This window comes from Trachinotus anak, unplaced genomic scaffold (assembly GCF_046630095.1).
Source record: "Trachinotus anak isolate AG129_WGS33_773 ecotype Australia unplaced genomic scaffold, CSIRO_AGI_Tana_v1 ptg000010l, whole genome shotgun sequence".
In the NCBI taxonomy this organism is placed as follows: Eukaryota; Metazoa; Chordata; class Actinopteri; order Carangiformes; family Carangidae; genus Trachinotus; species Trachinotus anak.
Genome location: NW_027273861.1, coordinates 19,150,080 through 19,167,717, shown reverse-complemented (window position 1 = coordinate 19,167,717; position 17,638 = coordinate 19,150,080). Strand labels below are relative to the sequence as shown.

At 41.5% G+C, this 17,638-nt stretch overlaps 1 protein-coding gene across 8 annotated transcripts in view; it reads left to right on the top strand.

Annotated features, from left to right (window-relative positions):
* Positions 1-17,638, top strand: part of ptprsa (protein tyrosine phosphatase receptor type Sa) — a 229,007-nt gene that overhangs the window by 177,170 nt on the left and 34,199 nt on the right. For 6 of the 8 annotated variants that reach the window (XM_071485974.1, XM_071485971.1, XM_071485972.1 and 3 more), the window contains 7 exons: positions 6,717-7,310; positions 8,370-8,464; positions 8,847-9,097; positions 9,388-9,475; positions 10,958-11,170; positions 11,425-11,588; positions 13,441-13,556. In XM_071485974.1, the coding sequence (XP_071342075.1) occupies positions 6,717-7,310; positions 8,370-8,464; positions 8,847-9,097; positions 9,388-9,475; positions 10,958-11,170; positions 11,425-11,588; positions 13,441-13,556 (1,521 nt within the window). The remainder of the gene's footprint in view (positions 1-6,716; positions 7,311-8,369; positions 8,465-8,846; positions 9,098-9,387; positions 9,476-10,957; positions 11,171-11,424; positions 11,589-13,440; positions 13,557-17,638) is intronic. The other 2 variants (XM_071485975.1, XM_071485973.1) reach the window with 1 other exon arrangement.

The following is a 17,638-nucleotide window of genomic DNA, read 5'->3' as shown; positions in this document are numbered from 1 at the left end:
ATTTTGTTGAGTTAAAAGTCATTTTCAGCTACTGAACTTCATTGGAGGCAAATGAACCAGTCTGAGGTGTCCAAGAACAGTTCAGTTACTGTTTGCTTCTGTCACGGGTAGTAGAGAGATTTTTCAGCCATATTATGACAGCTTGACAACGGATGTTGGGTCTTTGGTTTGAGCTTTAAGGATAAAATACTGGAGGCCAATGCCTGCACACTACAAAGTCTTGCCTTTGTTTTTTTTTTTCTTTGTTACCACCACCGGGCACACCAGTTTCACTGGACCACGTGAGCCTGTTTGGAAGCTAGCAGTTTAGTTACCATAAACATGATCTAAACCTGTTAGGCTGGCTGCCTGAGAGAGGGAGAGCCTTCTTTGAGAGAATTTAAGGTGTAAAGCCAATATAGGAGCATCCTTTTGTGGAAGCATCTGTGCCAGTCGGCTTTGGGAGGCTTCAGAGAGCCACTATGTACACAACTGCATGCATACTTATACACACACACACAAACACGCCTGCATAAACACCTAGTCACTCACACTTATGAGCACATGCAGTCTCATGACACATACAGTATATGCAGATCTATACTGTGGTATTGTATCCTTTGGTCCTTCGTGCACGCAGTCATGAAAGGTCATAAAACAAAATACACACACGACATTCTTGCAGCCCAACACACAATTGCAAACACATTTTACGGATCCTGACAGGTGTGTGTGTTACAGGTGTGAGGGAGCACGACACTGCCAAACAGGGTTGAGTGAGTGCTGTCACTCTCCATCCTCCTGTCAGGGCCGGCTGACTGATATGTCAGTCTAGCGCACTCAGCCTGTCCCTCAGACGGAAAGCCTCTCCTTTTTTATTATTGAAGTGTAAAGAAATGGTTTGTGCCAGAGGGCCAAGATAAATAAAGAAGAGGAAGAGGTGAGAGGTGGGGAGAAGACGAGCCTCAGCAGCCTTTTTCAGAGGTGAAGTGGTTGTCTGAGGGATGTCAGGAAGGCCTAGTGAATAGTGGGGTTCCCACTGGTTATGGGATTTCTGAAACACCGTGGAATTTCGCGGGATCTGTTTCAGGCAGAAAACTAAAGTGTTTTTTACACTCTCTGGGGGCTTCATGAAATGTCAGCGAGTTTAAAAATTTGTTAAATTTTCAGAAAGAAGCCTAAATCTTTTGTATAATGTCTCTCTGTTTTTTCGGCTCCACAGTAGGTGTACCAGTCAACAAGTCCTGTTTTTCTCACAGATTTTAATTCACACCTATACTCTGCTAGCTGAATTCCTAAAACTGTGATGTACTGTGAGAATTGAATTTGATGGGTGCACCTACATTTTTTATGTGGTTTGGCCCATTTTCACAGAGATATTATATTATGCTGTCATGTAACTACAGCACAGCAATTCTTTGATATGATTACATACGAAAAACACATATAACGTAATTTTTGACACAGTATGTCATGGAACACATCTTAAAAATGGATCTCAACATATCGTAAATTTTTAATCTGGATGTATACTGTATTATGTTTTGAAATTCATGTTTTTCATTATACAAACTGATGTTGAAATTTCCTCCGACGATTGGTTCACCTTGACATTAACTCACTCATACAGTAAAAGAGTGATGCAAATAAATGAAATATTCAACCACATGAATGCATGTACGCATTTTTAAAACACACACAAACACACGCAATTTATGCAACAGCTCTTTCTTTTTACAGACAAGCATGCACTTAAAGAGAGCAATTGCCTCCAGAAACTTGTGGCGTCATTGTCTTGTTGTGTTCAGGAAACATAAAGGCTTGAAAAGCGCCATCAATACAGAGCATCATGACAAAGGGAGTATGTATTCTGTGCCACTTAAAATTCAATTCACATCAGTGCCAAAGTCTTTTCATGTCCCAAACATTTCAACAAGCCTCTCTGGTAGTTTGCTGTATCAGAAAGTATCCAGAAGAATCTATCTCAGGACTTTGCGGGAAATAAAAACAGGTAGGACTGCAGATTTATTTGTGAGTCACAGACAAACATTTGTTCTGTGGCTTGAACTGTCTTTGTTTGCTAAATGAATGCTGGGTTTGAAAAGTGCTTTTTCATGATTCATAGTTTCCCAACTCTTTGAGGAACAAACTAAATCACGTCCAATGAAAGAAAAAGTTTTTGAGAGGGCCTAAAGGAGTCTTTATTGACAAAAGATTAAAATGTTTGTCTGAAACTGTTATTCTGCCTTCCCATCTGCCCATTAAGAAGTTTTTCACCAGGTTAAAAGGAACAGCAATCGATGACCACCCTTTTTATCTTCTTTTATTGTTCAAGTTCAGGTGGTAAAATATTTTTAGTCCTATATATTTTTTAAGATTAAAAAAACTAAAAACTAAGCAGAAATAACCAATCAACAAACAAAATGAAACAGCCCACAGCATAACGTTCTATAGGTAGTGTATGCAATAGGCTACCCAACACCTCTAACTCAAGACCCTTTGAGTCTGCAGTACAAGGAAAAAAAGAAATCTTATAAAAAATGTAAGCTCCTGACACAAAGTCTGAGTGGAATGCCTCAGGAGAATGGCTCATGTGTATGTAGATCCTCATATAAGGGAGGAAGCACTGGCCATCTTATTAGGGAGCGTATAATCATAACATCAAGATTCATAAGTCAAAACAGAGTACATAGGAAGTGGGCAACAGTGTATTGAAATAATAATTCAAAGCTGCATTTTGCAACTTCCCACAGTGTTGGTGACCCCAGATGGCAGCAAAAGGTATCTGAACCTTTAAGATTTAGAAAACCCAGAAATCAGGAAAGGTAATGGTGATAAACGGTTTCAGATCTATGCTTTCTAACCCTGGAAAGTTTACACCACAGTATATGCAGTAATTTACTCATGTTGAAAGTGCACTGTTACTATTTAAGAAGTTGCACTGTGTATCATTTTGTACAGACTTGCAATGATGGATGGATAAATGAAATTATATTTTATTTTATTTCCGCTGTGTAATTGTGTTAAGTGGTTTACATTATTCACTAATTGTATTGCAAGTCAGAGTGGATATACAGTGGATTCAAACGAATTCAGGCCCACTGTTGTTAGACAGGTGCTGAAGACATTAGTGGAGGTTTCTTGCCCCTGTAGCATCTTGTCAGCTAACACACTCCCATCACCCAAGCACATAGCACTTCACTGGGACTGCTGCATCCTGTAAAAGGATGCCGAAGGATGCATGCATGCGTGTTTAAAATGGTACGGGTACTTATTTCAATGCTGGCTGCAGACAGATGACTTGAAACATCAGTCCCTATCCCCTTGCTGCATGTTTAGTAACTTCCTGATCATTATTTTGATCCAGCGAGAAAACATCAATGTAATGGCCCTCTCTCTTTCTTGACTTTCTCTCCCTCTCTCTCTCTCTCTCTCTCTCTCTCTCCCTCTCTCTTTCTCTCTTTCTCTCTTGCTTTCTTAATAGCACTTGCTCTTCAAATGGGTCATGTGGAAATTGTTGCAGATTTGATTCCCTGACATTTCCTACCCCACAAATTACTCCCCTCCATGAACCCCTGGCACACACACACACATACACTCCTGCAGTATGCAGACTAAATTAAAAGCAGAGGGAAATGAGAATGTGAGAGTGATGTATTTGTCATGACTTTGAAGGTTAAAAGGGACCTCTTACCCCCCACATGTCCTTAGATATGTTGAGTCTCCAGGAGCAGATTTTTTCTGTTGTAGCGACATGGTTAAAAATATGATTTAAAACTGCATATATATGCACCTTGTCCCCTGCAGACAGTTACAGTGGTAATATATTTGTTTGTATGCATACAATGTTTGTGTGCACATGTGTGGTATGCACAAGAGAGGGAGGAAATGAGAATGTAACTTGATCACCCCTCTCTCAATCAGGCTGAGAGTGTGTCAACAGCAGGCTGTTAATACTGTGGCCTGATGGGAAGCGTGCTGGGAGGCCCAAGAGGAGGGATTGAACCAGGATCGACCCTGAAATGGACAATGGGGGTGGGGGGTGGGGGGGGGGGGGGTGTTCGGATTGGGCAGTGCACAAGGACAGAATTGGAGAGATGGGGAAAGAATAAGCGAGAGTGTAAGGGCAGAGGGAGATGAACACTGAGAAGAAAAGAAGAGGGACAATCAAGGTGTCCAAGAACCAGAGAATTGCTCATGTACACACACTCACACACTCACACACTCACACACTCACACACACATTTCTGCCTCCTCATATTCCTGTTGGGCCCTCTCTGCAGCAGATTGCTCCTTGTCCCCAGTCACCTTCATCATCCCTCATTCACTCATTTTTCACCCCCTTACCATGCCCTCGTTCGCTCTCCCAACACTCTGTAGCACACACACACACTGGACACACTACAAACAATCCCCAATTCCCCCACCTCCTCCCAACACCAATCTGCTGGCTCAGTAGCCATGATCCCTCTCCCCAGTGTGCAATAGGCCACAGTTTTAAATGTACAAATAATAAAACAGTTTCAGGGCTACAAAGTTTGAATGATGGATACATTTGGTAGCCTGTTGAGTTTAGAAGCAAAGCACAGAAAACACACACGCACTCTCACAAAGACACACACGCAGAGTCATCACAGGATCATTATCTCTGATTCTATTTCCTTGATTAGCAGTGAGCATGAAGGCAGAGTGGGCTTTTAAATGACACCAAGCTGAGCTATAGTATGTGGCTGTGGAGTATTAGGAGCATTCGTCTCACCCAACTCTCAGCACCCCCACCTTCCATTACCGGCAAAGGCTCAGCTGACTAGCCACCACCTACCCACCCACCCCCGTCTTCCTCTGGCAACAGTCTTCAGAAAGAAGACCATTAGCAAACGGAAATGAATAATATGAGTAGAGGGAGGGGACTGTGTAGAGTGGATTGCTTTGTGTGTGTGTTTTTACTATGCACACATTAGGACTTGCATCTCGGCACAGAAATATATGCTATATGTGGGCACATGTACACAGACACACACATGCGCAATGATACTATTCCACTGAGAGGGAGTGCCGTTGCCTCAGACTAATGTTAGCTTCTCCAAATTACTTTAAGTCCATACTGGGCAACAAGCCAAGCAGCTCTGTGTGCAGCTGGAATAGTGATATAGGAGCTGGAGCTGGCAGCAAACTGGCGTCTGTACCTTCACACACATATGTATATGTTCATCCACACTGCCCATTATGCACAAAGATACACACAAATAAATGTACATAAGAGATAAGTTGTTAGAAAAAAAAGTTTCAAATAGATGTTACAATTTAAATTCATGTACTGTAACAAAAAAGGAACAAAATGAAGCAAGTGTATCCATAATTGTAGCTGCTTAAGATAGTGATGAAATGTATGTTACACAGTTTACTAGTTGATGATTTGCATTGAGCTTATTCAGCGTTTTTAATTTATGCTGAGAAAGCTCTCACTGCCAGGACCAACCAATTTGATGCTGACCCAGTTGGCAAGCTTTTTTTCAGATATACACTGTGATAGCCAATCTTCTCAAAAGTGGTCTCACAATCTCATGTAGAGGCATGAAAATTAAATTGATTAAAGTGAATAAACTAAAAGTGTTCTATTGCCTGGTTTATAGTATTCATTCAGTTTTATATTACAAAAATAACAGGAGCTCTTGCCTTTGAGTACAGCACTAACAGCAAGTATGTCTATAGTTGAAACCAGATAACTGTTATGTCTAACAATTATCTGTCCTGCCATTACCTTGTATTTCTGAGAAAGGGATGCACTGTAGAGGAGTAAGTCAAGATAGAATCTATTTACAGAGAAACAGGACTCAAGTGCGAATCGGCTACACTCATTGCTCACAAAGCTTTGACGGCAACTTGAGAACTGAAGGTTTCCCATAACCGCAACTGCCTTTATCACAATGATGGGGCCTTAAAAGGAGGGTTAAGATGAGACGTGTGTCATCCATAAGAGCAGCAAAACTGGGCCACTCTGAAGAATGGTGTCTAGACCCCAAGTGTAGATCATCCATTTTACAACAAGAGATGACTCTTAACAGCTGAAAGAGGCACTGTTCTCTGTTTAAAGTTTTAGTGATGCTTTGCAGTACAGAAATGATTTTGGCTGGATCTTACATTTATCATGAAATGGTAATGGGTACAGCGATCACTCAAGAATTTAGAGGCTCTGAGGAACTTCCACATCTCCATGCAACACAACCTGACTCAGTTTATTAGGATGTTAACTGATGGATGGCTGAAATTAAAAGTGTCACTGTAACGGTATTTGTAATCTGTTAATATTTACTACAGTCGCTAATAATATGTGATTCTTTTATTGAACTGGTGTAATCGGACAGGTTTGTTTCAGTAGTATACTTGAGGTGTCACTAGCAACACTGTGAGGGCTTCCATTCCTAATATTTTATCAAAATAGCATTGAAATGGTATATATAAAGTCATTACTGTGCCTATGAAATATGCAAATTTCAGCTGTCACCCGTTTGGGTCTGAGGTACATTTTCTCTGATAACCTAAGGAGGAATAAAAACCTATGTAACAAATGATGTTCCATTTAGAAAAATGAAAGACTTATTTTTAATTTGATGACATTGCGGTTTTCAGTTCAGTTTGTGTTTAACATCTCCTTATGAAGCCATATTGAAATCTGTTAAAATGTTAAAATGGAAGCACAGAAATTAATATTTGTTTTATTTTTTTTATCTGTACAGTGCCTGGTCTTCCCTATCTCTCAGTGGCTCAGGACTCAGAGTCATCAGCTGTTGTTCGCTGGGACCCTCCAGACCTGACCAATGGCATGGACCTGCAGGGTTACCGACTCCAGTTTGGCCGGAAAGATGTCTCTCCTTTGGCTACACTGGAGTTTGCGCCCCAAGAACGGCAGTACTCAGTGGGCAACATTCACCGTGGGGCCACTTATCTCTTTAAAATCTCAGCCAAGAGCAGGGGGGGCTTTGGAGAAGAGGCTGTTGTGGAACTCAGTGTGCCTGAGAATACACCAGGGGGATACCCTCAAATTAATGAGGGCTCCAATGTGACATGCTGCTCAGTGCAGCTGTCCTGGTCTCCTCCAGTGCTGGCGGAGAGGAATGGGGTAATCACAGAGTACACTTTGGCCTATAAAGAAGCCGGTGCCGGAGGAGCACCCCGGGAACTACGCTTGCCCCCAAGTCTGTCCAGCTACGTACTCAACAGCCTCAAACCGAACTCAGCGTACGATGTGAAAATACGTGCGCACACCAGTGTAGGTCCAGGGCCCTACAGCCCTCCTATCCAGTATCGGACGGTGGCCTTTGATCCAGCAGGTAGGGTTTGCCTGTTTCTTTCCCAGCCAGGTTGGCAGGGGGTTGGAAATTGGCTAAAAACAATCTGCAACAAAAAAAAATGAAAACTGCCCCACCCCCTCCTTCAACTACCTCCACTTCTCCTCAAGAAACAGAAAAAAATGATATTGAAATTGTTTGCCGTGGGATACTCACCTCACTAACCTGATTAAGGTAAAACTCAAGTCAGTAAGTTATAGTCAGTCATTTTGAGAAAGAGGAAAGCAGCCTAGAATTTCAAGGTAAGTGCTGTTTGATCAGACAATCCTGTCAGTCATCCTTGCAGCCCTTTGCCAAGCACACTCACGCAGCTAATGCCATCTCACATCCCCAGTTTTCAAACAAGGTAGGACCTCAGTCAAACCCAGTCACTCACTGAGAGTATGTTTGGACTTTTCTAAGATGACAGAAAGTAGATTTTGGTTCTTTATTTTATTTTTGGTTTTGGGTTTGTTTTGAGATATCCCTCCCTTCCTAACTCCCTCCCTCTCCTAATTCCTCCTTCCCCTCTCCTCTGTCCCTTAAGGGGACAGCTTGTGGCATGGCATCCCCCAGATGCACTGCTGAGGACTGTTGGCATGCTGTGTTTTGGGTCTGTCTTTATGCCTGCCTGGCAGCACGTTGGCAGTGCCAACCCAGACTCAGGAGAGATGTAGGAACAGTTGGCATTGAGACCACATGGGTCACTTGTTAATCCGCAAGTGTTCATGGGTTCAAAGACAATGGTGAGAGGGGTTGGCACTACCCACGATAGCTAGCCAGTGGGCGCACCCTTGTGCTCCATGGGTTTGTCGTCCATGAGTCTTCCGTGCTGTGTGTCTTAACCAATGGCGTTGCCCTTCTCACAGCCAATCACAGTTCACCGTTACACTCACTCTCCAACCCGAAGGAACGTTCCAGGGAAACAACAGTTTTGTTTGTTTTTTTTAAACCAAAGGTTTTTCATTTGTTTCTCTTTCCTTGGTCTCTCTACATGTTCCACTCACTGAACATACACTTTCTTTCTTTTTGTTTTTTTTCTTGCATTTGTCCACTCAACAGATGTCCCAAAGAATTTCACTGTCAAGTGGGCCACCAAGACCACAGTGGTGATTGCATGGAAGTTTTCTGAGAGCAGGTCTCCATACAAATGCACGGTGAGTTAATCTACTCAAAATAAAATCTTTCAGCTGATACTTGAGTGGCATTTTAATTTCAAAACATTCTGAAAATCCCGCTCCAAAATGTAGAACTCATTTTCATCTGTTTTTTCTGAAATAGAAAATGGCTTGATTTAACACCAGTGCAGCTTTTATGCTTTTGACATTTGCATTTCCCTGTCATTCTCATTTCCAACATACCCATTTCTTTGCTGATGGAGCCATCAAAATACATATCCACTCTTGCCAACATCCACTTCCTTATCTATCCATCCAGGCCTATTCAGCCACCAATCTGTTGACCTATCAGAGTAATCACACAGCCAACATATCCCTATCAGTTACCAATTCAACTTCTTCACCATTTATTGATCTCTAGATTGAGTACAACCGTCAGAAGATGGATGTGGATGCTAGGCAGATGAGGGTGTTCGTCACTGGGCTAAGGCACAACACCACTTACGAGTTCAGGGTGACCTGCCAGGAAAGCATGGATGGTGGGCCAAGACACCGTGTGGTGGCCAGGACTGCGCCACTCATCCTGGTCAAGAAACCCAAGCTGGACATCTATGGTGAGCCTGACAACATGCTCACCATGTCCTTCCCACCGGTCGATGCCAAGGATGTCAAGTAAGTAAAGTGTGCTGAAAAATATTGCGAGCTTTGTCTGAATTACTTTTGAGGATTATAGCGTTTAAGTTTAAGTCTGGAGATACTTGAGATCTGATGCAATATGGATTGAAATCTCAAGATGTCTGAGATGTGTTGAGTGAGGTTAGCTTTGAGAATTTATGAGACAAGCCGGTAATTGCTGGAACTCTTGCAAGTATTGAATTATCACCTCAATTTCCTGTCAGCCCTGTGGTAAATGTTTTGATATAAACTGCCATACAATATTTACTTTGGGTCTGTGTTTCCAGGAACTTCTATGTGGTAGTGGTGCCACTTAAGAGGACACCTGGAACTGTTAAAAACCTGAAGAACCCTGATGAGATGGACATGGAAGAGGTAGGATCTTTTAACAGCTAGAAGTGTGGCGTTAATCTGGCCCACAAGAAGTGATCACGTTGTTTGGGAGTGCTGGGCCAAACAGAATGACGCATATCATATGTATGTAATGAGAAGAGGCAACTTTAAACCTTCAGCATTGCTTTCATTATTTGATGGGACTGTCCTCTTTTTTTTCTCTGCTGGCAAAACTGTGCGTTTTCAGGGAGGGATTCCAGAGACACATGTTTGTGTTACCAGCAGTTGCATGTGCTAGGCAAATTGTATTGTACACACCATGCACCAGACATGGGTACACACAACGCAGACATAAGTACATCTCAGCTATGCTAATTTATCCCCCCAAGCATGCAGCAGAGAGAATTACACAGTCCTCTCCCACTCTTCCCATAGCTCAAGGTCACCTTGAGCGCCAGATCAACAGCAACCATCCCTATTGGATTGAGGATTACACACATTCCCTCTGCTTAGTGCCTGCCTCTGTCTGCAGTTTGAAATTAATGAGAGGGGCAGGATGTTAGGGGGTTGGGGTCCTGGTTACATGAAACTTTGTCAGACCATTAGCAGCTTTTTGAATCTGCAGGTGCAGTTGCACCTATAAATTTCTTTTTTCTTTGATTCAAGCAGTCCAGCAAAAGGGTTCAAAACCTTGCAAAGAGCAGTCTCTTAGATCTACATTGGAAAATATGTTAACCTTTAATCAAAAAAATTACATTTTTTATCAGTGGGAGTAAGGCAAATAACTTTATTGAACCTGCCATAAAAATACTATATGTCTTAATAATTCTAAGAATTGCGTTTCACTCTCTGATGACAAATTATTTTGTCTCTCATCTGTATCTTATTCATCATTGAAGGCTATGTTTTAATCTGGACACCTCTGAAGCCTTTGACAGCATCAAAAAACATTATTAGCCCTTAATTGTTCTCTAGTTTTCGTCCTTGTAAAAGGCTTATGCTCCTTCTTAGCCACTGCATTCCTCCAAGAAAGGCCGTCTGGCATTGCAATCCTTGCACACAAGGCAATCACAGTCCAGACTGTTCTTGTTTGTGGTTTGGTGGAACAAGCCACCAAATGCTATCAGTGCAGGGACCGTCTGTCTCTGTCTTCAAGAATCTCGTGAAGACTCATCTCGCCTGAGAGCACCTCCTCTCCTAACACCTCTATTACCATAACATACCTACCAACAAGCATTTACTGTGAACTTTTGTTGCACTTCTTTAGCTGATCTCCTTGTACTTTGTTTTAGATTTAATATTTAGTACTTACTTCGCGGTCACCTACTGTAGTGAAGCTTTAGTGTTGTCCCCCACTTGTAGGTCACTCTGGATAAACGCATCTGCCAAATGAGTAAATGTAAATGTAAATATAAAAGACTGATCATTTAATTTGGGACTGATGTTGTAGAAACTACAAAAAAAGATATAACTTGATACAAAAATGAAACAGCAAAAGTAAACAAATGCCCTTGCATCAATCAGCTGTTGCGGGAGGTGACCCTAAAGCGTCGTTCACGCCGGCAGCTGGCTCAACTGGACCAGAGGAAGCCTTATATCACAGCCTGCTTCAGGCAGCTGCCCTCCAGCTTCACAGTAGGATCTGACCACCGCCACAGCAGCTGTGAGAACAAGCCTCTTGAACCTGGCCAGGAGTATGTCTTCTTCCTGCTGGCTGAACTCAATGCCACCGCCGGGGTGAGTTAGCAGTTCAGCACAGTTCATTTGACTTACTTTTGGTCAATTTCCGTTCGGTGGAGTTGATTTAATAATTCAGCTCTGTTCATGTAATGGTGGTTCACTTCAGTTTTGTTCATCTGAATGCATTTTAATCCTATTTAATATACTTATGTGTAGTCAAATTCACTCACTGTATGTGTTGTGTCCAGTTTGTACCAATAAGTGTAGGTGCTCTCAGCTCTCCATTCACTTTTTTTCATTTTTCTCTTTAGAAAATGTTTGCTACCAGCCCTTACACTGACACAGTGATGACTCCAGAGCTAGTGATGGACCCCCTGCCAGTAGAGACTGGTGACGGACTCATATGGGTGGTGGGCCCAGTCCTGGCCGTGGTCTTCATCATCTGCATCGTCATTGCCATTCTCCTCTATAAAAAGTGAGTTGGCTTGGGAATTGTATTTTTGTGGTGAATGCAGTTGGACCTATGTGTAGACTTTACAATACAGAATAACATTGTTCAACCTCAAATGATGAATGACAATAACACTTGGGGCTAAGGTTAGTATATAAGCAGGGTGTATAAAATGTTTTATACTGGAAAGATATTTAGAATCCAATCTTTCCACTTTACACAGGGAACTGAATCATTTAGCTTTGCAGTGTTAGTTAGTGCTTTGCTGGTGCCCACACAATCAATATAACTGTGATCCATGTTTTTAGTGAATGAGGATAAATGTTCTTTAATTTTAGGAGTTTTTGGGTTGGTTTTTGTTTTAATCCAGCAACACAGCGACGCACAATGAAGATTATCTTGTCATTTGACGTTGAACCAGTTGTTTGCATTGTAACTGGGGAGTTGGGCTATTGGGAAATAATTGCATGTTAGGGAGCATGTTGGAAGAAGGGCTTATTTTGTATTCATAGCAGCATGATAGACCAAACAACATTGTGGCATGTAAATATCGAATAGCTTTTTTTTGTGTAAAAGACGGTTATGGGAAGTGAGGGGGTTGGAGAAAGAAGAGAGGAGGAGATTCTTTGAGATGATGCTCACTAACTAGATGGTAAAAACTACCAATCAAGAGATTTCATGTAGTAAAATGAATACCTATCCATATGAATACTCAATACTCTGTAAAAATCCCAATGTTGCCCAAGCTACCATACTAGTCTTATAACAAATATTAGCATGTTATCATAATTTCTAGTGGTGGACTCTGCTGCTTTCATGCTTAATCAACCTTACAGGAGGCAGCTCTCTTCCTGTTACAAGGCCAAATGAATTTAGTGTACCTCAGTGTTCTGGGACTTTGAAACATAAGTTTTAGTCAATATTTCTTAGTTGTACCTTTTAGCCTCAGTGACTGCAGGTCCCAAATGAACAGTGGTGTAAGAGATTTCCCCACATACCAGGGAAGATCCCAGCATTGTGTAAAGGGGGGCAGGGCTGGTGTGAGCAACACAAGTAGAGCTTGCTACTGTCAGATGATCCCTGACTGTCTGACCTTGCTTTACCTCCGTCTTGGCGGTTAGGGAGAGTAACATCTCTCCTTGGATCTCTCTTTTCTCTCTCTTCTCTTTCTCTCCACCTCACTATCCCATCTCCCCCTCCATCTCACCCTGGTGAATAGTGTTTCCTGGGTCTGCCCTTGGCCCTGACATTCCCCTTCCCCGTCTGTATCTGTCCTTTGTGCACGCACACAATCTAACACACATACATAGACACAAATGCGCTTACTTGCACATTTCATAGAAAAACTCACTAGTTCTCACACACTGATACATGTGCACACATGCACACACAAGCACACACAACCCCTCCAAATGCTGATGAGCCTTATCTGGCGTTTTGCGAGCCCAGCAGCGACCCCTGTGAATTTTAAACTGCTCTCTATTGATTTATCTCTCTTCTTGCCTCTCCCTCTCCTTTTCTCCTTGTGTGTTGTGTTTTCACCATCTTTATATATTTATTTGACTCCTATTGCTTTCTCTGGAAACAGCAAACCTGACAGGTAAGGCTTAGCCACACTTTATTGCATTTTACAGGGGAAAACAAAATAGCCTGCCACAGCAAAAAAAGATCCCTCTAATTAGTGAGGGGTCGGTTTCACTCAAGCGTTCTCGACTCGCAGAGTTACCAGTCAGCTGGAGCTGTTGAGTTGTTTAGGAAGTGTCATTAGTGGGAGTGGTGACTGTTTTGCTGGATCAAGTGCTCACAAAAAGTTATTCTGTTGTTTTTTGTTGTATGTCTTCCCCTCTTTCTACTCTGTGTTTGTCTTGCTCTCCAGCCGCAAAAGAAAAGAGTCAGAGCCACGGACAAAATGTCTGCTGAACAACGCAGACATTACGCCCCACCACCCTACAGACCCTGTGGAGATGCGACGCATCAATTTCCAAACTCCAGGTACAGGAACGACACACAGCACATACACTGAGGAACGAAAATGGTCACATTCTAAAATTGAATATCAATGTATAGGTATAACTATATAGGCATGATAAGACTGATATACTGCATATACAGTATATTTGGCCATATTTGTCTGTATTGGCTTTCAGGAAAAAACTGATTCCATTTTCACTGATATGATAGATGTGAAGAAGGAAGTTTGCACATAAAGCTTTAGCTGCAACAGCCTGTAAACCCTCTCTTACTTTGGCTGTAGGGTACTGTGGTATTTTACATCTTCCGTCTTATTGTCTTATTTTTGCAAATATGAATATAAGTTGATATAATACTGAGCAGAAACTAGAAATTGTGAACACATTGGACCCATTGTGTTCATAATCTAAAAATGGCAGCCACAACCATAATAATAATAAATAATAATAAAATAAAAACAAATAAGGGTGAACAAGGTAATAGTAGACTTTGTGGATTACTCAGATAGTAACTTGTAATGCTGTTCATTTAGACCCCCAGAATATCTGCTTTTAATTGTTGGATAAAAGCTGGCCTGTTAGAAAGACATCTATGGCTTGTATTTAATTGGATTTCCATGATATCTATTCCAAAACTATTCACAGTGGAGCATCCATGTCTGCTATCTCTTCAGTGACAGTGCAGAGTACAGCATTAGGCATACATATAGGTTTTATTGGGAAAGAAAACCTGTTGAACCTGTTGAAAAAAAAAACAGAAACTGAATTTTAAGAAGCTTTACAGGTTGCTGTTTCTGTGGCTTTAACAGACTAAAAGGCAAAGAATGAACTTTTGCAGGAACCTCAAAATCCCTATTTTTTGGACATACTGAAACGGAAAGCAGATATCTAAGTTTAAATCCCAAAATACCATGATTGCTTGTCCTTGAACTACATTACTGTGGTCAAATAAAGTCACACCAAACTTTCCTTCTTTACACCAATTTATTCATTTGCAGTGAAACAGTTTCATAAAAATAAGATAACATACACGTTATGTATTTTAATATAATTCACATGTGTAGTGACAGCAGGTTGTAACCGTGTGGGCATTGTGCATACACACAATGCCTACACAGATATTAACTGTTAACAAATGATGCCCTTTAAATTAATGCTGCAGCATACATGATGTCCATGAAGTGCTCCCATATCATCCTGTTTGACATTATGTTCCCGCATTACTACCTTCAAACCATATTTATGTGTTTGCCATGTAACAATTTATAGAGAACAAATCATTAGAAAACTGTGTCTGTGGTTGGACTTGATGTTTTTATTTTGGAAACAAATCCTGTTTTGAAGATCTCTGGGTTTTTACCTGCTTCCCCTTTTGTCTTACTTGCCTTCTGGTGTTCATCCGAGTTAAAGCCTGGTGTTAACAACAGAGCACTTTAGATCCCACACTCATTCTCTAAGGCTTCTCCACCTAAAGCTTGTCTGACATCTTCCTCCTGCCTCCTTTGCAGACCCTTTATCAATTGGTATGCCTTCTCCTGTGATTTAGGATACAGTGCCATCCACAGTTATTTGTCTTTGGTCTGAACCATAAAGGAACCAAGTTAGCTTTTTTGTGTATTTTATATTTGGTTCAGTTAAAGTTCCACTGCCCAATTACAAGCCATGGTTTGTAAAGAAAAACACATGGATTTGCAAGAAGCACGTCTCTTAGCCAGTTTTGGAAACCTGCCATCCTCCCAGGAAGGAGAGTTAAAATAAATGTGAATTTATTCCTCAGAGCTGCCTGTAGCTGAGCATCATGGAAAATATTTTACACTTTCTGGTGTATCACTAAATCAACAATTTTTCCTCGTATAAGGAGCTTTGTGTTTTCAGTTTTACTGTAGATGGTTCAGATTATTTTCTTTCTTCCAGCAATTTATTTGACAATAGACAAAGAGCTGTTGCCTTGTTTAAACGTCATTATTCTCACCTGACTAAACAACCTTTGAAAAAAGGAGTAAATTCTCCAGAGGATGGAATAAACACACCCTCCCCTGCTTCTGTGTGTGCCATTATTTCTTTTCCTTTTCTTTGCCTCCCACCTTTCTGTCTCCTAGCCTAGTTGTCTTTCAGTCATCCATCTGTCATCCACAGCCAGTCTCTGCTCCATCAAAAGGCTCCGATTTCAAAATGGAGCATTTCTCCAGCTTCTTTGGGAGCCCGGGCATGCTGCCTTCAGTCTGTACCTTGGAAAAAAAACGGACTTCTTAGCATCAGAGAGGAGAGATACTAGGATAAAAGGCAATGGGCAAACCCACTTATGCACAGAAATGTGGAAGTTCAATTTACTGTCCTCATCTTTATCTTGCTCGGTATTCAGGGCCCTATCAGTGGTTCTGTAATGACAAGGTTATAATGGCCATTCTCGCTATTTGTCTCTCTGACTTCCAGCGCTTTCCACCATGCCCTCAACTTTGCTCCTTCCTTCCCTTAAATAATAGAAATTCTTGTTGCAATCTCTTGCTCTCTTTTTTTCACCAATACATGTTGAGACTTCTCTTATATATGACAAGCATTCTCATTTGACAGCCCTGCCGTTGTTCTGCAGAACTGGGCAATGTCATTATCTCTGCACCCGGGGAATTTAATTTGAATGGACATTTTAGCCCAATTAAGTGGGCCGGTGAGCATTTGTGAACATCCCCATCAGCTAATAGCGACCATTGTTCAAATGAGCATAGTCGCAGTTCACTTATCTAAGGTCTTTCCGATGCAACAGAGCATATGCCACATTGGCAGTGTGTGCTCAGTGACCCCTAGTGCTGGGGAACAAAAGTATGTTTTTGATTAGGCTTGCTATAAGCTAAGCATGGCTAATGCAATTGAGAGTGCGTACATTGCGTGTGTGTGTGTGTATGCGTGTGTGCATTTGTGCTTTAAAGCCTGACGGTCATGTGACAGCATCACAGCGACATCCCATAACTCCTTGGGGTGCAGAGTGGCTCGTTTTGTCATTATCTTCATTGGTGCCTGGGGTTTAATTGGCAAACGGGGCCAAAGTAATGAAGCGTCACGACTCGGTGGATATCTACTGTCAAGCCCTTTTTTTTCATTGTGAATTCCCTTTTCTCAGTTTCTCATTTTTTCTATTCTTCCCAGTTGCAGTTAAAAATGAGCAAACTATAACAGTTGGTGACCATCAGGAGCAATACATCAGTTTGACTTCTCCTGTGCCAAGTAAAATGAATTTGCATCATTAGTGTTCAGGCAAAAATAGTAAAAAAAACTTCTGCAAATTAAAAGACAGGTGACCAGAGTTTTGTTGGGTTTGCTCTGCGACATATCCTCAACATATCTCTGATATAGTTTCTATTCGTGTTGTCTCTATCTCTGTTCCTCTTTACCCCCCCTCCCCCCTCCAATACAGCATCGCATATGGCACTTCACACCCCCATAATTCTGTCTGAAGAAGTGCCTTTCACATTTAAGCGTGGAAAAAAAATCAAATGTTTTCTCGCAGCATCACACATTTTGCAAAACCCACCAACACCAGCCAGTCGCGCACGTGCTTCAGCAGCCTACTTGTTTCTCCAGATTACAGCAACGACTGCAGCAACCGTGCTCTCCTCCTCCTCAGAAAACAGGTCTATCAAAACAGTCAGCGCACACTTACTCATAAACATAATCAGACATGCCTGTACATCCCTCCTACTGTGATGAATGATGTTTGGAGACAGTGGATCAGAGCACCCCCTGCTAGGTTTAATTAGTCATTGTCACAAATCAATTAGGGAGAGGGAGATGTTTGATGTCTTCATCTCTCCTCGCTCGTTCGGCACTGCTGGCCTGACGCCCTCTTGTGAAAACATCAGTTAAAGGTAAACCCATCAAAACGAAGTTTTCCAACTTTTATTTTGCAGAATTGAGCTTTGCAGTGTCTTAAGGCTGGCATATATCTTAATCATGTTAGTATGTTTTTCTTTTAAGGAAAAAAAAAAATACAGTTTATTTTGGCTTCCAAATGGGAAAAATGACTTCTGCCTTTTTGCTTTTTTTTTTTTTTTAGGAGGTTGTTTATCTTTTTGGAACCAGAATTTTTAGGAAAAGAACATAAAGTTTCTT